This window comes from Myotis brandtii, unplaced genomic scaffold, assembly GCF_000412655.1.
Source record: "Myotis brandtii unplaced genomic scaffold, ASM41265v1 scaffold32, whole genome shotgun sequence".
In the NCBI taxonomy this organism is placed as follows: Eukaryota; Metazoa; Chordata; class Mammalia; order Chiroptera; family Vespertilionidae; genus Myotis; species Myotis brandtii.
Window position 1 is genome coordinate 6,277,246 of NW_005362269.1, and position 19,662 is coordinate 6,296,907.

The 19,662-nt window shown below is 42.5% G+C and overlaps 2 protein-coding genes across 2 annotated transcripts in view; both read right to left on the bottom strand.

The window, feature by feature from the left end:
• Positions 1 to 179, bottom strand: part of MED7 (mediator complex subunit 7) — a 6,321-nt gene extending 6,142 nt beyond the window's left edge. The window contains exon 1 of the mRNA XM_005870536.2: positions 100 to 179. The gene's annotated coding sequence lies outside the window, so the exon portion shown is untranslated. The remainder of the gene's footprint in view (positions 1 to 99) is intronic.
• Positions 180 to 7,930: 7,751 nt separating this feature from the next.
• FAM71B (family with sequence similarity 71, member B) lies at positions 7,931 to 10,759 on the bottom strand. The gene is made up of 3 exons (XM_005870609.1): positions 10,151 to 10,759; positions 9,052 to 9,244; positions 7,931 to 8,865 (listed from the first exon to the last, which is right to left on the bottom strand). The coding sequence occupies exons 1-3, from the start codon at positions 10,757 to 10,759 to the stop codon at positions 7,931 to 7,933; spliced, it is 1,737 nt and encodes a 578-aa protein (XP_005870671.1).
• Between the last annotated feature and the right edge of the window lie 8,903 nt (positions 10,760 to 19,662).

A 19,662-nucleotide genomic window follows, 5' to 3' on the forward strand; every position in this document is an offset into this window, starting at 1 on the left:
CTCCCCCACTCCACTCCCAGCCTGCCCCGACGAAACCGCGGGGTCCCGGGAAGAGAAACGCGTGGCGAAGCGAGCCCCAAACCGCCGCCGCCCACTCACCTCAGAACTGCGTTTACTCTGGTAACGGCCTCCCACGGCTGGCGAAACTCAACTTCCGGGAAGACGTCGATGATGCTGTCTCTTTATTGGCTGAAAGAGCTGTTCTTTATCCGAGACTTGTCCCGCCTCACACCGCTGGTTCGCTAGTGCGCCTGCGCATAACTTTTCTCCCCGACCTTCCCGCCCCCCCCATCTTCCTGCAATTTGGTGGCTTCGTCGCCAGAGGGCGTTAAAGTGGGCTAGTACCTCTAATTTCTGCCCCTAAAAGTAGCGGCTGGTAGCTGCCTTTCGTGTTTGTTTTTTAACGCTTAAAATTAAACAAGGCATCTATCTACATGCCTTCCATAAAGGTTAGAAAATAAGGATAAGCAGATATTTTTTTAAAGTTATGTCGACTCTAACCCACCGTCAAAAATAAATTTTTAAAAAATGAGATTGGATTTTATATACTATTGAAATGTTTTTTTTAAATCTGGAAATATTTGTGACCATGATTGGAAATGAATAATATATTCTTAATTTCCATTTCTTCACCATCCACTGACTTTTATTTTTATTTAGAAATTCAGAGATATCTATTCTATTCCCAGGCAGCAAATTAACAAAAAAGAAATCAGACATAAAGATTTCTTTGAAAGGTTATTTTCATTAGAAGTGTCACAAATTTCTAAATTCATGGGCTGCTTATGAGAGCATGGTGCACTCAAAAGAAAAGATTGTTATTCTGATAAAAAGTTCTCAAATTTACCTCATTAAAATAAGATTCTTTGATTTCATTTTCAAAAACTTCTTATGGAGCATTCGAAATGTTGATAGGTCGCTGCCACCAACTCTCATAGTTTGCTGGCAGAAATAAAACATGATGCAGCCTCTTTAGAAAACTGCTTGACGCTTTCTTATGTAGTTAAACATGTAACGATTACAGGGCCCAGCAATTCCATCCCTATGCAGTTACTGAATACATATGTCCATATAAAGACGTGTATATGGATGTTTATAGGACTGAAAATAGCCCAAATGTCCATCAACTGGTGAGTGAATAAATGAATTATAGTACCTCCGTACAATGGAATACGCCTCATCTGTAAACAGGGACAAGCCCTTGATACATGCATCAACACTGATGGACCTCAAAAGTTTTATGCTAAGAGAAAAAAAGAAGCCAGATATGAAAGTCTATATGTTGTCAGATTCTATTTATATGACATCCTGAAAAAGACAAAATTTTGCACATGAACAGCAATCAGATCACTGGTTACTAGGGACCAGGGTTAAAGGGAGAAGAAGGAACACAGAAGGGGCAGAAAAGAATTTATTTGGGGTAATGAAATATTCTATATGTTAATTCTGGTGGTGGTGGTGGTTATATGGAAGTACATATTCATCAAAACTCAGAACCATACACCTGACGTTCACTTTGCTGTATATAAATTATACCTCAATAAATCTATCCTTTAAAAAAAATTCTGTGGTGCTCTGGCTGCTTTTGCTCAGTGGTTAGAGCGTCGGTCTGCAGACAGAAATGTTTCCAGTTCCATTTCCGGTCAAGGGTGTGTATCTCAGTTGCAGGCTTGATCCCCAGCCTCTGTAGGGGCACATGTGGGAGGCAACCAACCAATGTGTGTCTTTCACATCGACGTTTCTCTCTCTCTCTCTCTCTCTCTCTCTCTCTCTCTCTCTCCTCCCTCCTTCCTCTCCTCCCTCTCCTCCCTTTCACTCTCTAATCAATGGAAAAAATCAAGTGAGGATTAACCAAAAATAAAAATAAAAAAAACAAATCTGTGGTTAATCTTTTCATTTTCTTAACAGTGTTTTCTTTTATGGTTCATATGCTTCTTGTGTCCTGGCCAAGACATCTTTGCCTGACACATGGTCACGAAGATTTTCCCTTGTGTTTTCTTCTAAACAGTGGTTCTCAACCTTGGCTGCACATTAGAATCACCTGGGAATCTTTTTAAAATCCTGATTTCTGGGCCAATGAGGATCTTAAAAAGATTCCCAGGTGATTCTAATGTGCAGCCAAGGTTGAGAACCACTGCCATCGTGTCTTGTGCCTGCTACGCCATTCCTTAGCAGCAGGGGACAGTAGTAACCCTAGCATTTGAGAACTATCTCCAGTTTACATTTTCTTTTATGTCAAAGATTTGTGCCCCACATGTGACGTCCCACTGAAGGACAGTGAGGCCCCACTGAGGACCAATTATCTCTTCTTGCAGGCTGAAGAACTTAAAATGGAGTTAGAGAACTACAAAAAGGGAGATAAGCCCTTTTGAATTACTTGTAGCTGTTACTGTGGTTGAAGTCTCCATTTGCATCGCTATGTGGAATTCCATCGAAGAAAAAGTAAATATACTATTATCATGCCTGTTTTGGAATCATCACAGAAATCTCTCCACGTTATTGGTTGCTTGGGTGGGGGTGGGGAGCACTGTTTTTCCTGCGACGTTCGGCTGGAGTAGAGCAGTTACTGGGTGAAAGCTTTCTGCCTTTTTTTTTGGCTGCTCCTTTCCTGGTCCTTTAGAGAGAGAAGGTTTTTGTTGGGACTTTTTTTCAGGATTGCCAGCTTCTTCAGCTCCAAGTCTGAGATGCATGAGACAAAAAAGAAAAACCCAGGGAATTCACCACCTCATTTCCTGTGGTCCCTGGCAGGTCTCTCTGCATCTCCCCACCTTTCAGAGTCTTCTCATGTTTATTTTACATATAATGTCCTAGGTCTTTAGTTGTATGAATGAGAGGCATAGGGGAAAATATATCTGCTCCATCGTTCTGGAGGCATAAGTCTAACCCAGTGGTTCTCAACCTTCTGGCCCTTTAAATACAGTTCCTCATGTTGTGACCCAACCATAAAATTATTTTCGTTGCTACTTCATAACTGTAATGTTGCTACTGTTATGAATCGTAATGTAAATATCTGATATGCAGGATGGTCTTAGGCGATCCCTGTGAAAGGGTCGTTCGACCGCCAAAGGGGTCGTGACCCACAGGTTGAGAACCTCTGGAACCAGTTCATTTTTGAGTAATCGGTGAATTATCAAGGCAAACAATGGGATGTTTGTTTTCTTTTATTCATATCTACATGTTCTAAACTTTCCAAAGTAGACACACTTTTGCAGTAAGGAAATGTACTTTATATTTAAATTTAAAATCATATATAGTACATTATACCCTTCCTGGCTATCACTAACTCTCCCTCTCTCTCTCTCTCTTTTTTTTTCAAATAGAAGCAAAAGTTTATTTAGAAAGATACAGTGGCAAAAAAGAAAAAACAAAAGAAAAAGGAAAAAGAAAATGTTTTTAAAAAGAAATAAACAAAAAAACACAAACAAAAAATAGAAAGATACAGTGGTAGAAGAAGTGAGTTGTGGAAGAAGTGAGCCAGCTGAGCTGCGTGGGCTCATGAAACAAGTTTTAGAGGCAAAAGAAGGGCCCTTGGAGCTTAGGAGAAAGAAGGCAAGGATGTAAGGGCTCTGGTATGCTCCAGAAGAAGGGGTGGGGGTACCTACACTCAAGAGAGGGAGAGAGAACGAGAGAAAGAACGTGTCTATCACCAACTCTTTTCGCAGGGTTAATGGAGTCAGAGGAGGTGGCCACAGCACATTATACTAACACAGTGTTGCAAATTGTTACCCCAAAATATTTTCTTTTTTTTTTTTGCTTTTTGCTCTTTTTATTTTTAAATATTATTTTGAATTAGTTTCAGTTGTGCAGCGTAATGGTTAGATAATCATACTTTACAAAACGTTTCGCCGATAATTCAAGTATCCATCTGACACCTTACAGAGTTCTTAAAATATTATTGATTACAGTATATTCCTTATGCTGTACTTTACATCCTTGTGACTATTTTGTAACTACCAATTTGTACTTCTTAATCTCTTCACCCTTTTCACCCAGTCCCCCTTTAACCTACTCCCCTCTGGCAACCATCAGTATGTTTTCTGTATCTATGAGTTTGTTTCAATTTTGTTTGTTCATTCATTTTGTTCTTTAGATTCCACATGTAAGTGAAATCATATGGTATTTGTCTTTCTCTGACTGACTTATTTCACTTAGCATAATATCCTCTAGGTCCACCCATGCCATTGCAACTGGTAATATTCTTTTTCATGGCCAAGTAATATTCCATTGTATATATGTACCACAGCTTTTTTTTATCCACTTGTCTATTATAGGCACTTGGGTTGCTTTCATATCTTGGCTATTATAAATAACACCACAAAGAAACCAATTTGGAGATAAAGCTTTATGAAAAGGATGTTTATTAAAGAATGCCCTTAGGACCAGCACCCGTGGAAGGGAAGAGAAGAAAACAGGAGTACACAGAAGAAGAAGTCGAGCTGTGAGGCAGGCCCAACAGAAGCTCTCAAACTCAGATGGCCCTTGAGAGTTGGTCTGTGTTGGGCTAAGATGGCCAGACCTTCACACTCCATGTCAATCAGTTGTTGTTGCATGCTCTGGGGCATTATCTTGGGTGAGGGAGTTGTCTGAAGCCAAGGCAATGTCCAAACACACTCCTAGCAGCCTGGGCCACAAGTCCTTCATTGAAGGAATGTCCACCCACATGGATATTTCAAATGGAAAGGTGTCTTTCAAAACATCCCCTCCAATCTCCTCATTTTATGGATCCTGTGGCAAAGATAGGAAGTAACATAAACTCACATATTAACATAACAACCCCATCCCCAAATATTTCTCTTCACAGCGACCACAGTACCCTTTACAAAGTGCGGATTTGATCAAGTCATGCCCCTATTTACAACATTTCTGTGGCTTTTCATTACTCTAAGGCCAGACATCACCATCCTTTACATGGACCTCAAAGCCTTGCCTGACCTGCCCCCTGCAGATGTTCTCCGGCACCTCTCTCATCACTCTCGCCCTCCAGCCCTGACACCGCCTTCAATATTTTGAGACACCTTGTTTCTTCCCACCATAGTACATCTTTCTTCTGTCCACAAGACTCCACCCGATCACAACAACTCCATGAATTATCTTATTTTGCTGTTGGCAAAAGATCCCTTTCTCATCTTTTGTACGTAGGTGTGTATGCTAGCGTTTAAATTTGGGACACTGGTTAGTAGTCAGCCATTCATCTCCCCATTACACTTGCTGCAGCAGAATTGCTACCTTGATGATGCATATTATTGTCAAATATAGTTTTTATTAAAAAGTATGGAATGCTTCATGAATTTGCGTGCCATCCTTGCACAGGGGCCGTGCTGATCTTCTCTGTATTGTTCCAGTTTTAGTGTATGTGCTGCCGAAGCGAGCACCTGTCAAAAATATTGGCCTTTATCTGATGGGGTGTATTGACTTGATGCCCAAATTGCTATCTCCCCCAGAGGAAGAGGACTGTTGCTTTGAAATATGTAGGTATTTGCACATCTGTTTCTTGATGAACTGTGGAGATAGAAAAGGAAATACAGAGAATGTGCCTGGTAAAGTCCCCACCTCCACTTTACTTCACTGGACCTTTGTGTAAACTGTGGGTCTGCTCAGCTAACACCATGCATAGTGGATAAACTAGGTTTGTTAAAGCAATGTTTGGGGGTGTGGCAGTGGGAATGCCTAAAAGAAGACTAAGAGAGGGGCAAGAGATAAAGCCATGGTCTACAAATCATGAGATTAAGCCATTGGTGACTAGGATGTATCAGCCTCTGGTATAGTGTAAATTTGATGGCTTTAAAGAGAGTTCACCTTTCTCCCTCTCCTCTACCCCATAGCTTCTCGAATTCCCAGAAGGTTTCCCCAAAGCCCCTCTCAGGTCTTGGAGAGCATGCCTCTTTCTCTGCTTCTACCTGTATTCCCTGCTTCAAGAGTCTCCTCCAAGGACACTTTGATCCCCAGCATCTATTGGTCCCTGTATATCAGAAATCACAAGGTGCGGTGTTCCAGCCGCCCATCAGAGCAATTGAGCAGGGCTTCCGCTGATATTCTAAGCCGCCACTCCTCCCAGAATACCTGGTGTCTTACCTCCTCCACCTCTGCCACACTTGTTCGGTCTCCGGAAGTCCCTAAGTTTTACTGGAAACCCAACTTCTGCCCTAGCAGACGCTACTGTCACAGAGAAGAATGAGCAAAGAATTGCAAGGCTGGGCAGATGACTCCCAGATGACAAACACACGTGATCCTCAGAATCATTTTTCTCAAGTTCAACTGTTATCATCTATTGTTAATACAACCTAATGATTTTTATAGGCTCGTGAAATTTATTTACAGCTCTTTTAAATTGAGAAGACAATGTAATTTCTTTTTTAAAGTAGACATTTTTAAAATGTGTCATCTCATTTCTAATGTATGATTTTTTATTTTTAGAATTACCTTTCCCATGCACACATAATTTTCAGAGTTCATTAGTAAACCACATTTTGGATTCTTCTTCAAGATATTTAACTCTTTCCCATGTTCCTGGATTCTGAGTATTTGTGTCACTTAGAATTTTTCTTTTATATTTATTGAAAGATATCTTTCAGACTTAGGTATTTTGTCCTCTAACCTCTCTTGCCCAAAAAAAAACAAAAGAGAAATAAGTTGGTTGGTATCTTTAAAGCTGTGACTGCCACCTGGCTGACAGCAATTTAAAACCATGCTGATTTCAGCGATGTTAAAATTAAAAAAGATACAATAACTTACCGCAGACACGTCCTTTGCTTAACAGAACAATCCCCTCCCATCAAGCTCTTTGTATGTATCTCTCAGGTTATCTATCCCCCTCCTTCTCACCCTATAGATCCACCCTATAGATAAATGTGTTTATCATTTCCTTGCCTTTCTCTATACCTTTAGCAAATACATATTGTTTGATCTTGTTTCTGAACTGTTCTGCAAATGGAACTGTATCATATGTATTTTCTGACTTGTTTTTATTATTCAACATTCTATGAGGTTCATCCATGCTAACATGTATAGTTGCTGTTTACTTTTGCTGTTGTATTATGTGCACTGTAGGCATATTCCACAATTGATCAGTTCTTCTGTTTGATAAACATTTGGGGGTTTGCTATTATAAAATGTTTTATTATATTAAAAAATCTTCCTTGCAAGCCTAAGTGAGAGTTTCTCCACAGTATATACTCAAGAGAAAGGAGAATTGTTCAGATTAGATCCATGGTGGGAAAGCCTTTTCTGGAAAGTGCTAGATAGTACATATATTACACTTTGCACACAATACAGTCTCTGTTGCAACAACCCAGATCTGTTGTTTCAATGTGAAAGCAGCCATAAACAATATATGAGTGGCTGTGACTGTGTTCTGATAAAACTTTATTCACAAAACTGGGCACTTGGCAAGATTTGGCCCTCAGGCTACCGATTCCTGACTTGGATGATAAACTTTACTATTGTGATTGCCTACATCCCTTTTTCCCTCCCCTATTGATTTCCTGAGGAGACATGAGTCCTGTCTTCACTGAGTCTATGGGCTGGACTGAAGGTACATGTTCGGGGACCTTCTGGAAGAAGAGGAGGAGGAAGGGCCTGGGGACTTGGTGGTGGTGGTCCTTCCCAGCCCATAACCTGTCACTTGTGGCCATAGTCTTGGGGAGACCAAAAGACAGAAGGGGGTTGAGGCAAGACAGGACACTCATATTGGACTTGGGTGGGAGGTGGGGTTCTGCCTGACTGGAGGCTGGAATCTCAGGCTTTAGCACAGTTTACATCACAGACGCCACTGTGAAGTCACTACCAGGAGAGAGGACATCGAAAGCCAAACAAAAGCAGCATTTCTCTTGGAGGTGTATCGTTTCCTTTATTCAAGAACGCTGGCATTGTCTCTCTAGGGATACTTTCATGAGGCTAGGTCTCCATTGCAGCTTCCTGCCCTGGCTCCTATTTAATTGGATTTGGTTTCAATGTAGATTGTCTCCATCATCTCCGATGTCACGATGCCAGTGATCTCCAGATCCTGGCCACCCGGGGCTTTCTCTACCGTCGCCTCTATGTTGCGCTTCCCCACCTTCTTAGCCTTGAAGTCCATCTCCCTGTCGTGTGATGTGACCTCAGTATTTGAACCACGAGTGACTCTGAAGCTCCTGAAGAAAGAGCCAATCCTACTGGATTTCTTACTTAAAGTACCCGAGCTGGTAGATCTGCTCTTCCCCAGTTTGTGAGCTGTCCTCGACTCCTTCCCAGCGGCGCTGTGGCTGGAACTCTTGTGAGAGCTGTGCCTTCTGCCCTTGACGTGGCTCGCCCCTTTTTCTTTTTTGTCATCTCTTGCGTTTTTATGGCCAGATGATGACCGGTGGGAGGATGATTTCCGGAGCGACTTGCTCACTCCTGTCCTGCGGTGATGGGAACTTTTCCTTGTGGAAGCTCTGTCCTTCTTTTCTCTCTTTTCTTTTTTTCCCCTCTGAGATTCGTCTCTGGGTGGGGAGACCTTCTGGTTCCCTTCCCGCTCACTCTTCAAGGTGGAGACGTGGTCTTCAGCTCTTTCTACGGCAGGATTTGTGGTTGTCACTGTACACGTGACGCTGGTGCTGCTGGCCGGGGAGATATTAGTAGTCCCTGCCATTGCCATGGAAGCGTTTAATGAGGACGAGCTGCCAGCACTCACCAAGACCACATTCGTGCCCTCTGAGGATATGTTGGCAGCACCTGCCGCGGCCTTGCTGGACCCACTTTCTCCTGGACCCTGGGTGGTGGCTCCAGCCATGGCTACGCCTATCTGGCCTGTGCCCGCATTCTTGGTTGCTGCTATGCTCAAAGCACCTGCTGTAGGACTTGCTCCCGCTCCTGCTGCTGCCACGTTGGCTCTAGGACTTGTTCTCACTCCTGCTGCTGCCACATTCGCTGTAGGACTTGTCCCCGCTCCTGCTGCCGCCACGTTGGCTTTAGGACCTGTTGTCACTCCTGCTGCTGCCATGCTTGCTGTAGGATTTGTTCCCGCTCCTGCTGCTGCCCTGTTGGCTGCAGGGCTTGTTGTCACTCCCGCTGCTGCCACGCTTGCTCTAGGGCTTGTTCCTGCTACTGCCAGGCCTGCGGTTGCTCCCTTGGCCGCTCCTTCGGCAGTCCCTGGAGTTTTCTTGATGTGAGCTGCACTGGGCATTCCCTCTCCCCCAGCGTAACCAGAAGAAGTGGCTCTGGACACATCACAAAGATTGCAAAACCTCGCCTCATTCTGATCGCCATCTCCACGGAACTCTGCGGTCTGTGCCAAGGGGAGGAGAAACGGGTGAGACAGAGATGACAAGGTGAGACCACGACAGTCTGCTCTCTCCCATCCTGGAGCTGAGCATCTCCAGGGCTTCTAAGTAGAAGCGCCTTTGAGATCCTTACGTCTAAGCTCCCCTGGGAGGCAACGTCCCATTCACAGCATCCCTGTCAAACAGTCACGTGGTTTTGCGTGAACAGTCCCCATGCCAAGGAAAGCGCTGATGCAATTCCCAATCCTCATGCAGTGGGGTTTTTTGTTTGTTTGTTTGTTTGTTTTTGCACACTTGTGCTTATTTCTCTGCAGACATCTTACAAATGGGATTGCTGGGTCAAGGTTGTCACACATTTCACATTTCAGTGGCTGCTAAAAGAAAGTTTTTGTTTGTTTGTTTGTTTGTTTGTTGCACACTTGTGCTTATTTCTCTGCAGACAGATCTTACAAATGGGATTGCTGGGTCAAGGGTGTCACACATTTCACATTTCAGTGGCTGCTAAAAGAAATAGTACATGTGCAGACACCCAAGCTGAATTGCGCTGATTTTAATCAGCAATGGCAGTCACAGGGGGACAGAGGAAGGAAGAGACCACCTGGGTCATGGGAAGTGTTCAGGAAGGGATAGCACAGTCAGGATGCTATAAGAAGGGATTACAACCCTGCGGCTGAGACCCGAGCAGCTGACGCCTAAGGTCTCGCTGAACTTCGGCTTTGTGGGACAAGGTGGAGAAGCGCGTGGAATCTCCTCAGTGTGGCTAGTGCCATTGCGGTGGCCCTGAACCTTCTGAAAATGGAATGCACTTCCCTAGTGAGCTTCAGAGAGCACCAGCGGCTTCGTAGGACCAGTTTTGAGCTGCTCCCCCAAAGCACCCGGGCCCATTCTCTTGAGTCTCGGTAGAGGCTTACCAACAGGCTGCTGTCATCCTCTATGGTCGCTGCGTCCCCGCTTTGTGGTGCCCGGGTACTGCTGCAACTCTCCACTGGTGGTCTCAGGAGATAGACGAGCTTTTCCCAGTAGCAAAATAGGTCTTCCCGTGCGTCTGCGGAGGGACACAGCTGCAGATAGAAAGTACGACCAGTGGCAAGCTTCAGGCGCAGCTGCTGCTTCTCACGATCGTGAATGGAGATCTTGACGAACTTCAAGGGCAGGAGCCTGGTGAGCTCTAGGGTCTTCGGGGGCTTGCGGCCTCTCCCCTTGGCGGGCCGGAGGCGTCTGGTATGCTCTTCGCAGACTTTAGTTGGTCGGGCCAGCAGCATGACGTCAGGCAGCGGGAGGATGGGGCTGGTGGATGCGATGCCCACAGTCACCATTCGGACACGGTTGTGTACGTCAATCATCTCTCCCTTTTTGCTAATCTGGATAAAGTCGCTCTCAAACATCGGTGCGTACTTGAAAATATCATACTCCCCTCCCTTGTACAGTTGTCGTTGCAGGTCCCCCATGCAGGTATTGAACACGCCCTGGGAACGGTAGCTGTGGGCGGTGTAGTAAGGTAACAAGCACTCACTGCTCATGGTTCTCTGAATTTAAGACAGCCATAAATCGAGTCTCCGAGAGAGAGGGAGTGAAGTCCACTGCCCATCTCCCTGCAGGGTTCTGCCTACAGCTCCTTACACCACTGCATTGACCCTGACAGTCCTTTGTGACCTGTCACTATTACACACCCCTTTGTCCAGCCTTCAAGCAGCCACCCCCTTGGGACAAGGTCACCAGCCCCCCCCCCCAAAAAACAAAAACAAAAAAAACCAAAACAAAACACAAACCACCACCTCCAAGGGTGACAGGCTGACCCTGCCAGGGTGTGGGTGGAGGTAGGCTGGGTGTTCTTTCTAATCAAGATGCCGGGATGTGTCATTGATGAAACCATCCTGCTTTGGTAAACATCCAGGTTGTTTCCAGTTTTATTGTTGTTGTTACAGATATCCCTGCAATGATCATCTTCCTGCAAATATATTGTTGCTTTTGCTGAAAAACTGCCTGGGGATAAACGCCTGGAAGTGGGTTGTGTGCTGGCGATGTTGTTCTCCGTGTGCCCAGTGAGTAGCACAATGCAGGCAGGCACTCAGGAGTTGAAGGAAGTTGTTGAATGAACGGTCCAAAGGGGCTTCTGCTACCTATCAGAACTAGAGTCCCATTCATACAGTGGTTCCCAGGGTGTGGGACTTCCTCACCCATTTCCTCATTTGAAGGAGGCTAATTTTCAAAACTATAATTTTATGGTTAGGGATTGAGGCTCAGAATTGTCCTGCACAGCGTCAGAATGCAGAACTGGATTCTACCTGAGGTCTGGGGACTCAGATCAGGGATTTTTCTCTGCCTCCAGCTGCATGGCTCACCATTAGAGTCTCACTTTTCTCTAAATATAGAACTGTTTGCAGTTAGCCATATGCGTGGGGACTTACTGGGAACCACAGGAATTCAAAGAGCTCTTGAGTCACCATAAGATTTCCCACACTGGTATGCCTGTTGTTTCACTCTTGATGTCTACCTGATAAACCACTGATGTTTGATTTCTTTGAAAAGCTCTTCAGAGAAATTATGGCAAAGATGTATTTCTTTGCACAGGGTCATAAATCCAAATTTCCCCTCCTTCAGTTGGAAACTACTTCTGAGATGAAATACATCCCCCAAACCCAGTGATTGCTCTGTAAAGGTCTTGAAATAAACTTCAGCCCCCAAATGTTCTTTTTATATCCCTCGAGGCTACTGCAGTACCTGGCATGTTGCAACTTTTCAGTAAATATGAACTTGCTTGTGCCCATTGAGATTCATTTTTTCATTTGTTTATTCAACAAAATGTACTGAGCGAGTACTATTTTCAGGACAGGTCAGAAAATGGAAATGCAAAGATAGTCTCTACCTCTAAAGCACTAAAATGTGTTTTCTGAAGATGTTTAATGACTTTTCCAAAAAAAGAACAAAGTGCTTATATTCTATTGTAAGGAGATAATCACTCAAAGTTAACACTATTAGGTTTAAAATAAGAAGTGAGGGATTTCTATATTATATTAATTTTTTTTCTTTAAGACCTTTCAAAAATGTATTCCCTTCTTCCAAAGTTTAAAACTCTAACACATCTTACCAAAAAAAATGGAGGTTAATTTATCAAGATGTATGTATTGATTGCCTACTATGTGCCCGTCACTGTGCTGAGAGTATTCAGGTTGTCAAACATAAGTTTCAAATATTTGTAAACATGACTCTTATACAAATACAGAATGAAAACATGTCAAAGATTTAATTAATTCATCAATAAGGGAACCAGCAGGATGGTAAAGATGGTTCAAAAGGGAATTAGGAATATGCATTGGCATTGGAGAAAGAATGGTGAGCTAACATTGCCAGGCTAGATTTTTTAAAAAATGGTTAAATGTCTACAACGCAATAAAAGGATAACCTTTGGGGTTATCTTTTCTGCTAAACAAAAGTCTCTAAGTTACATTCACAGAGTCTGAGCCTTGGATCAATATTAGCTTTCTTGGGGTGCTGAAAATGTTCTAAAATTACATTGTGATAGGTACACAACTCTGTGAACATACTAAAAACCATGTGCCTGCACCGTTCTAATGGATAAAGTTTATGGCATGTGAAATGTATCTCAACAAAGCTGTTAAAAATAATAGATAAGAATACTTCACTCTTGATTTATTGATCCAATCTCATTGTCTTACTTTCCTCTCCTGTATAATTAAATAATCCTTGGGCAGGCATATTAAACAAGCTTTAATATGACATTGGACATACATGTTGCCTGCTTTACAATTTTTTAAAAATAATTTTTATTTCTTGAAGTATTACAAAGAGTATTACATATGTCTTGCTTTACAATTTTTTAATTTATACGTTTTGGGTCATTTTTTTCCTATGGAGGAATATAGTGAAGCATGTATAAGCCATGACCCTCAATCCAAAAAGCTTACAATCCAGTAGGAGAACACAGTGAAGAAACAGGACAAAACAGGAAGGAAGTGAAATACATGCTAGCAGGGGTCCACAAACTACAGCCCGCCGAAAACATTTATCCGGCCCGCCGGGTGTTTTTGCCGCAGCTGCCTGTTGCTTAGCAGCCGACTAGTTTTTTTTTAAACTATAGTCCGGCCCTCCAACGGCCTGAGGGACAGTGAAATGGCCCCCTGTTTAAAAAGTTTGAGGACCCCTGTTAGAGGAATACAGAATAAGTTGAATGAATGGTGGGCCTAATAACATTTATTACCAATAATTGTTTTTGTAAGAAGAAAGACTGCCAAACCCACCATTCTGAGGATAGTTTTCTGTGCATTTTAAATTGGCTTAATATAGAAGAGATGTAAAGAGTGAAAACACAAAACACTGGATAGGATGTACTAAATATATGTAGACGTGCAAGATTATAGATGGTCCAAGTCTACCTATTTATCGTGGGAAGAGGTTCCAAGTCCATCCCTTTTGTTCCCCAACTATTATTTTGAAAAACAAGGCAAGCAGACAGCTATAAATAGCCTTTTCAATGAATATGCCTCCTGAGAGGGCACTGTGAGCTAGGCAGGATGTGAGGGTGGGGAGATTTCCATACTGTACACAGTATGTATGTGCTGGGTAAGTCCCCTGGCCCAAAATACAATCCACAGTCCTTTTATGTTGATGCTGCTAAGCTGAGATGGCGTGCGATGAGCTGCGGTTAGCCTTGGGCACCTAAGGACTTCAGGAAGCCAGTCTGATTTCTGCCTTACCTTTGGCTGTCAGAAAAAGACCACAGTCACCTAGACTCTTCCCCTGAGGGCCATTATGCAAATCAATTTGCTTCTGCCTTGGGTTTCAAAAGAAAATGGGCTGGAAAGAAAAAGAAAGAAGATGGGCTGGGATACATAAAAGAGTCAGACAGGTGATCAAAATAATTGTATTTCTCAATTTGCTGGTCTGAGTAGCGGGGCCCCTCTTCACCTCCTACTCTCTTTCTGCTCCCTTGTTTTTGTTCTGCTCAGCCATATCTAGCCCAACTCAGAGCCAAAATTCTGCCCTGCTCATCAGTCTAAGGACTATTTCCTTCTCTCTGGTTCCAATTTTGCTATGTTTCTAAGCCATGAGATGTCCCGCCTCCGTTTATATATTTATTTCTTTGATGTTGTACTGAAGAAGCTGAAACTGGAAAAGTTGGCCTTGGTGCTACCCGTCACCACCAGGACCACTAAGTAGAGACAAGGATTGAATCTGAATGGGCACTTTATTCCGAGGGCTGGTGGGCTGAGAACAAGGCAGGTTATGTGCCTTAAAAGGTGGTCATCTTACATCTCATCTCAAGCCAACCCTTCTTATAAGGATAAGAGAAGTGTAGGTAAAGGGTTTGGAACTCAGGAGAAAGTAGGTTAATCAGATAAAAGGTGCAGCCTGGTGATTTTCTGAGCATCCCTTCATCTGCTGACCGGTGATTCTTCATCTGCATCCTGGGTGGCGGACACTCTCTCCCTGGAGCACAATGGTTCAGGTGCTGCCTTGGCCACTCGTGGTCCTCCTGGAGCACAAAGGTCGAATTGCTTGCAAGTCTTCTGAAGTCAGGACAGGTCCAGTCATACACTCCAGTCCCTGGACCAATAGCTTTCCACATGCATTAGCTACCAAGCCTATTAACCATATAGCTAAAGCTACAAAAATTTTAACTTCTTGAGTTTCCCATCAAGGCTTGTAATGGCCCAGCCAGCATGGCTCAATGGTTGAGTGCCGACCTATAAACCAGGTCACAGTTCAATTCCCGTCTGGGCATATGCCCGGTGTTGCGGGCTCAATCCCCAGTGGGATATGCAGGAGGCAGCCAATTAGTGATTTTTCTCTCATCATTGATGTTTCTTTCTCTCTCTCCCTCTCCCTTTCTCTCGGAAATCAATAGAAAAATATTTTTTAAAAAAGCTTGCAATAAAATAGGCACACAAGCAATAAAACAGTTAACATCAAAGTTCAAATAAAGAAGAAAACCTCTATACAGGTAGAAGGGAGTAAATGATCCAGAAGCTGGGATAAGATGATAATTGCAATTAAATATTAAATTTAACTCTGAAAATATACTGGAAGAATGCAAAATAAATGTTAACATTGGTTTTCTTTGAGGGGTGAGACTGGAAATGATTATTATTTTTGTCTATTTGCTGGTGTGCTTCTCCAACAAGAATATATTTCACTTTTATAACCAGGAATATATATATTTCAAAAAAATAGCTCTAAGCTTCTGGCCACCTCAGTGATCACTGTCTTCTACTAATCAAACCAATGATTTCTGACAAAGGACATATTTTTATTTTTTTATCTTTTTAAAATTTCTTTATTGATGAAGGTATTACATGTGTCCTTATCCCCCAACTACCCCCCGACATATTTTTATTTTAAATTGGAAAGTAAAAATATTCTCCCACAATATTACCTTTTTGAATTATATAAATTTGGAAGTGCAACATCGCTCTGGCTGGTGTGGCTCAGTCAGGAGGAGCGTCAGCCCATACACTGAAAAGTTGTGGGTTCTATTCCTGGTCAGGCAAGTGCAGGAGGCAACTAATTGATGTTTCACTCTCACATAGATTTTTCTCTCCCTCTCCATTCCTCTCTCTCTCTCAAATCAATAAAAGCATGTCCTCTGGTGAGGATTAAAAAATTAAAAATAATGAACCAACTTAAAAAAAAAAAGTGAAACATCTCTCTACTTCTCCAGCTCCACTTGCTAGAAGTTTGGTATGTAACCTTCCTGACATTGCCCTATGCATATACATTAATATAAACACAAAATGCTTTTATGTAAAAATGGATCAGACCTATTTGGAAAAATGTAATGGTGAAGGCTTATGGAAGAGCTGCTTATTTGGTGCCAAAAGGAGAAGGGGCTATCCTGGGGCAAGAGGTACATCTATTAACCACAGGCCAAGGATGCCTGAGATGGACCAAGGGATGCCAGCAGAGATGGGGGAGCAGGAGGCACCCTGGAGGTGGACAGGCAGAAGGCCAAGGGCTGAGGGTTGGGCTCATCGGCCAGTCAGAGCGGCATCTTCCAGGCCAAGAGAAGTACTGGCAGGGCACTCTGAAAATAATGACAACGACAAAACTTTCCCATGAAAGAAAAAGCAGCAACGATGCATCTACATTCAGGAGGCATCAACCGAGATTACACCTCTTGCCTCATTAAATGCTGTGCCTTTTCCCTTCTTCCTCCCCACACCTGAGCCTGAAGGGGTAGGTTGGGAGCCTGGCTAGGATGTGTGAAGAAGGAAGAGTTCGGACTCAGTGGAAAAGACAACATGCTTCAAAGCCTGAAGCAGAACCATACTTAGCTTAAGGGAAAAAGCATTAAATTGAATGCATGTTTGGAGTTTTGATTTACACTGAATGGATAGGCCCTTTCCCCCCTTAACTTTTCATTATGGAAAATTTCAAACATATAGCAATGTAAAAAGAATAGAATAAAGTATTCCCACCTACCCATCACTCAGCTTCAATTGTCAACTCATGGCCAAACAGTGTTTATCTCTTACCCTACCTATTTCTCCCTCTCTACTGGACTATAGCAAAGCAAAACTCAAACATTTTACTACTGTATCAATAGTTATTTCAGTATGTTTCTGTGCAAAATAAAGACTCCTTTATCATAACAACAGTGCTATTACCACACCTTTAAAAATGAATAAAAATAAAAATTTGATTAATGAATGATTCATTAATAACCAAATATGCAGTGTCCTGATTTCTAATTGTCTCATCATATCTTTCTACAATTAATTTGTTTGACTCTACATCCAAACAAAATAATCACATGCTTGACATGTCTCTTAAAGTCTCTTTCAGTCTATAGCAGTGGTTCTCAACCTGTGGGTCGCGACTCCTTTGGGGGTCGAACGACCCTTTCACAGGGGTTGCCTAAGACCATCAGAAAACACATATATAATTACATATTGTTTTTGTGATTAATCACTATGCTTTAATTATGTTCAATTTGTAACAATGAAATTGGGGTTCACCACAACATGAGGAACTGTATTAAAGGGTCGCGGCATTAGGAAGGTTGAGAACCACTGGTCTATAGGTTCTCCTTAACCTATTTGCTGTAGACACCGGTCACTTGTCTTTAATGTTTTGTGTATTTTGGACTTACCCAATTACATCTCCATGCTTTTGACATGTTCCTCTATTTCCTGTATTTCCTGCAAACTTGGATATAGATGTAGAGATTTGATGAAAATTCATGTTTGATTTTTTTTTTTTGCAAGACCTCTGTGTAGGTGGTTTTGTGTGCTTCCTATTGCATCATATCAGGAAACAGAATGTCTAGTTGTCTCTCTTTTTGTGATGTTAAATTTGATCAATGTATTATAGTATTATCTGATATGTAAATTATAAATTTTCCTGATGGCTTTTTACATAATGATTTTATTTTTTAAAATATATTTTTATTGATTTCAGAGAGGAAGGTAGAAGGAGAGAGAGATGGAAACATCAATGATGAGAGAGAATCATTGATCGTCTGCCTCCTGCATCCACCCTACTGGGGATCAAGCCCACAACCTGGGCATATGCTCTAGACCGGAATCAAACCTGGGACCATTCAGTCCTCAGGCCAACACTCTATACACTGAGCCAAACTGGCTAGGGCTCACATAATGATTTTAGCAGTCATTGATGATGATTGCACAGACCCATTATGTCATTGGGATTGCAAAGTGGTGATATTCTATCACTTTTTCATGTATTAGCTGGAATTCTTCTCTAAAGGACTTTCCCTTATTAAATATTTGATTACTAAACTGAGATAGAGTTCCTCAGGAAATTTCCAGAATAATAAATTGGTTCTCCAGCATCTTCCAAAAATGATCAATGAGTTGGGATTTTTCTTCAAATGTCTTATGAACTTGTGATTTTAACATTTTGGTTGTTCTTCAGTTTGTTTACATTATTGTTCTTTTTGATGCCCAAATTCTTCCATCTTTGATGAATGGGAGCTTCTTGAAGTTGGCTCCTGTGAATTGAACTTTGTAAACAAAAGCAAAGGGACTATTCATCTTCACGTACATGTTCCTGAAAGTAAGAGGGAAAATATTGGGACCTTAAGGTTACAAAGACAAATCCCAGTGAGTGAGTTTGAAGGTGCTATGAGAGAGGAAATAAAATTACTTAGACTGTACTCCATGGAGACTTGGCAAATGAAAGGTTCCTATCACAATCCTATATAATAAAAGCCTAATGTGCTAAGTGTCCGGTCATCTGGTCAACCATTCAACCAATCAAAGTGTAATATGTTAATGATATGCTAAGGCTGCTCAACCACTCGCTATGATGTGCACTGACCACCAGGGGATAGACAGTCGACCAGTCAACCAGTTGCTATGACGTGCACTGACCACCAGGGAGCAGTTTCTCTGACCGGTAGGTTAGCTTGCTACTGGGGTCCAGCTGATTGGGACTGAGATGGGCTGCACACTCCCTAGAGTAATCCCGCAGTCCCTCCCCGGCTTGCCAACTTCATGTGTCCCTCCCGGGCCCTGATGGTGCACCAGTGGGGCCCCTCGGCCTGCCTGCGCCCTCCCGCAATCTGGGCTGAGGGATCCCCCCCCCCAAGTGCACAAATTTCGTGTACCGGGCCTCTAGTACCCACATAAGATACTTTGTGAAGCCTGTACATCTTTTAACTTGAATAAACCAGGTATAAATCTCTCCTTCTCAAAGGAGTTTACAGTCTAGTTTGGAATATAGCAGTGTATTAGTTAGAATTGGGTTTGTGTTTATGACAGTATGTCAAAATAACAAGGGCCTAAAATTTTATTTCTTTTTGTTAAAAAAAAAAGTGTTCCCAGGCTGGCATGAAGGATCCAAGGTCACCAGGTCCCAGGCTCCCTCTATTTTATGTGTCATTGTCCTCAACATATAATTTCTACCTCATAATATAATGCAGCTGCTCTAGCTCCAACCACATCCACATTCTAGTCAGCAAGGAGAAAAAAGAGAATGAATATGGTCTGATGATTGCCCTTAAGGACATTTCTTAAAAGTCATGCTCATCACTTAGGCTATGTTCCATTAGCTAGAAACCAGTTACATGACTGAAAAATGTAATCTTTTTTTTAATAATCCTCACCCGAGGATATTTTCCATTGACTTTTAGAGAGAGAATATTGATGTGAGAGAAACACTTCAATTGGTTGCCTCCTGCATGTGCCCTGACTTGGGCCCAGGCCAGGGAGGAGCCTGCAACCTAGGTACATGCCCTTGATCAGAATCGAACCGGGGACCCTTAGGTTTGCAGACTGACACTCTATCCACTAAGCCAAACAGACTAGGTCTGAAAAATATAATCTTTATTCTGGCTAGCCAGAGGTCCAGGTAACCTTTAGAGAATCAGTTACCTGGGAAGAAAGGGAGAGTAGATACTTGTAGAAAATAGAAATCACTGTCTCAAACACATTTCAAAAGA

Excerpts from the sequence above, each read along its gene's own strand:
- FAM71B (XM_005870609.1), bottom strand. The coding sequence starts at position 10,759 with ATGAGCAGTGAGTGCTTGTTACCTTACTACACCGCCCACAGCTACCGT. Across the intron at positions 9,245-10,150 it reads AGGATGACAGCAGCCTGTTG|ACCGCAGAGTTCCGTGGAGA; the intron begins GTAAGCCTCTAC and ends CCCTTGGCACAG. Across the intron at positions 8,866-9,051 it reads CCTGGCAGTAGCAGGAACAA|TGAGAACAAGTCCTAGAGCC; the intron begins GCCCTAGAGCAA and ends CAGCAGCAGGAG.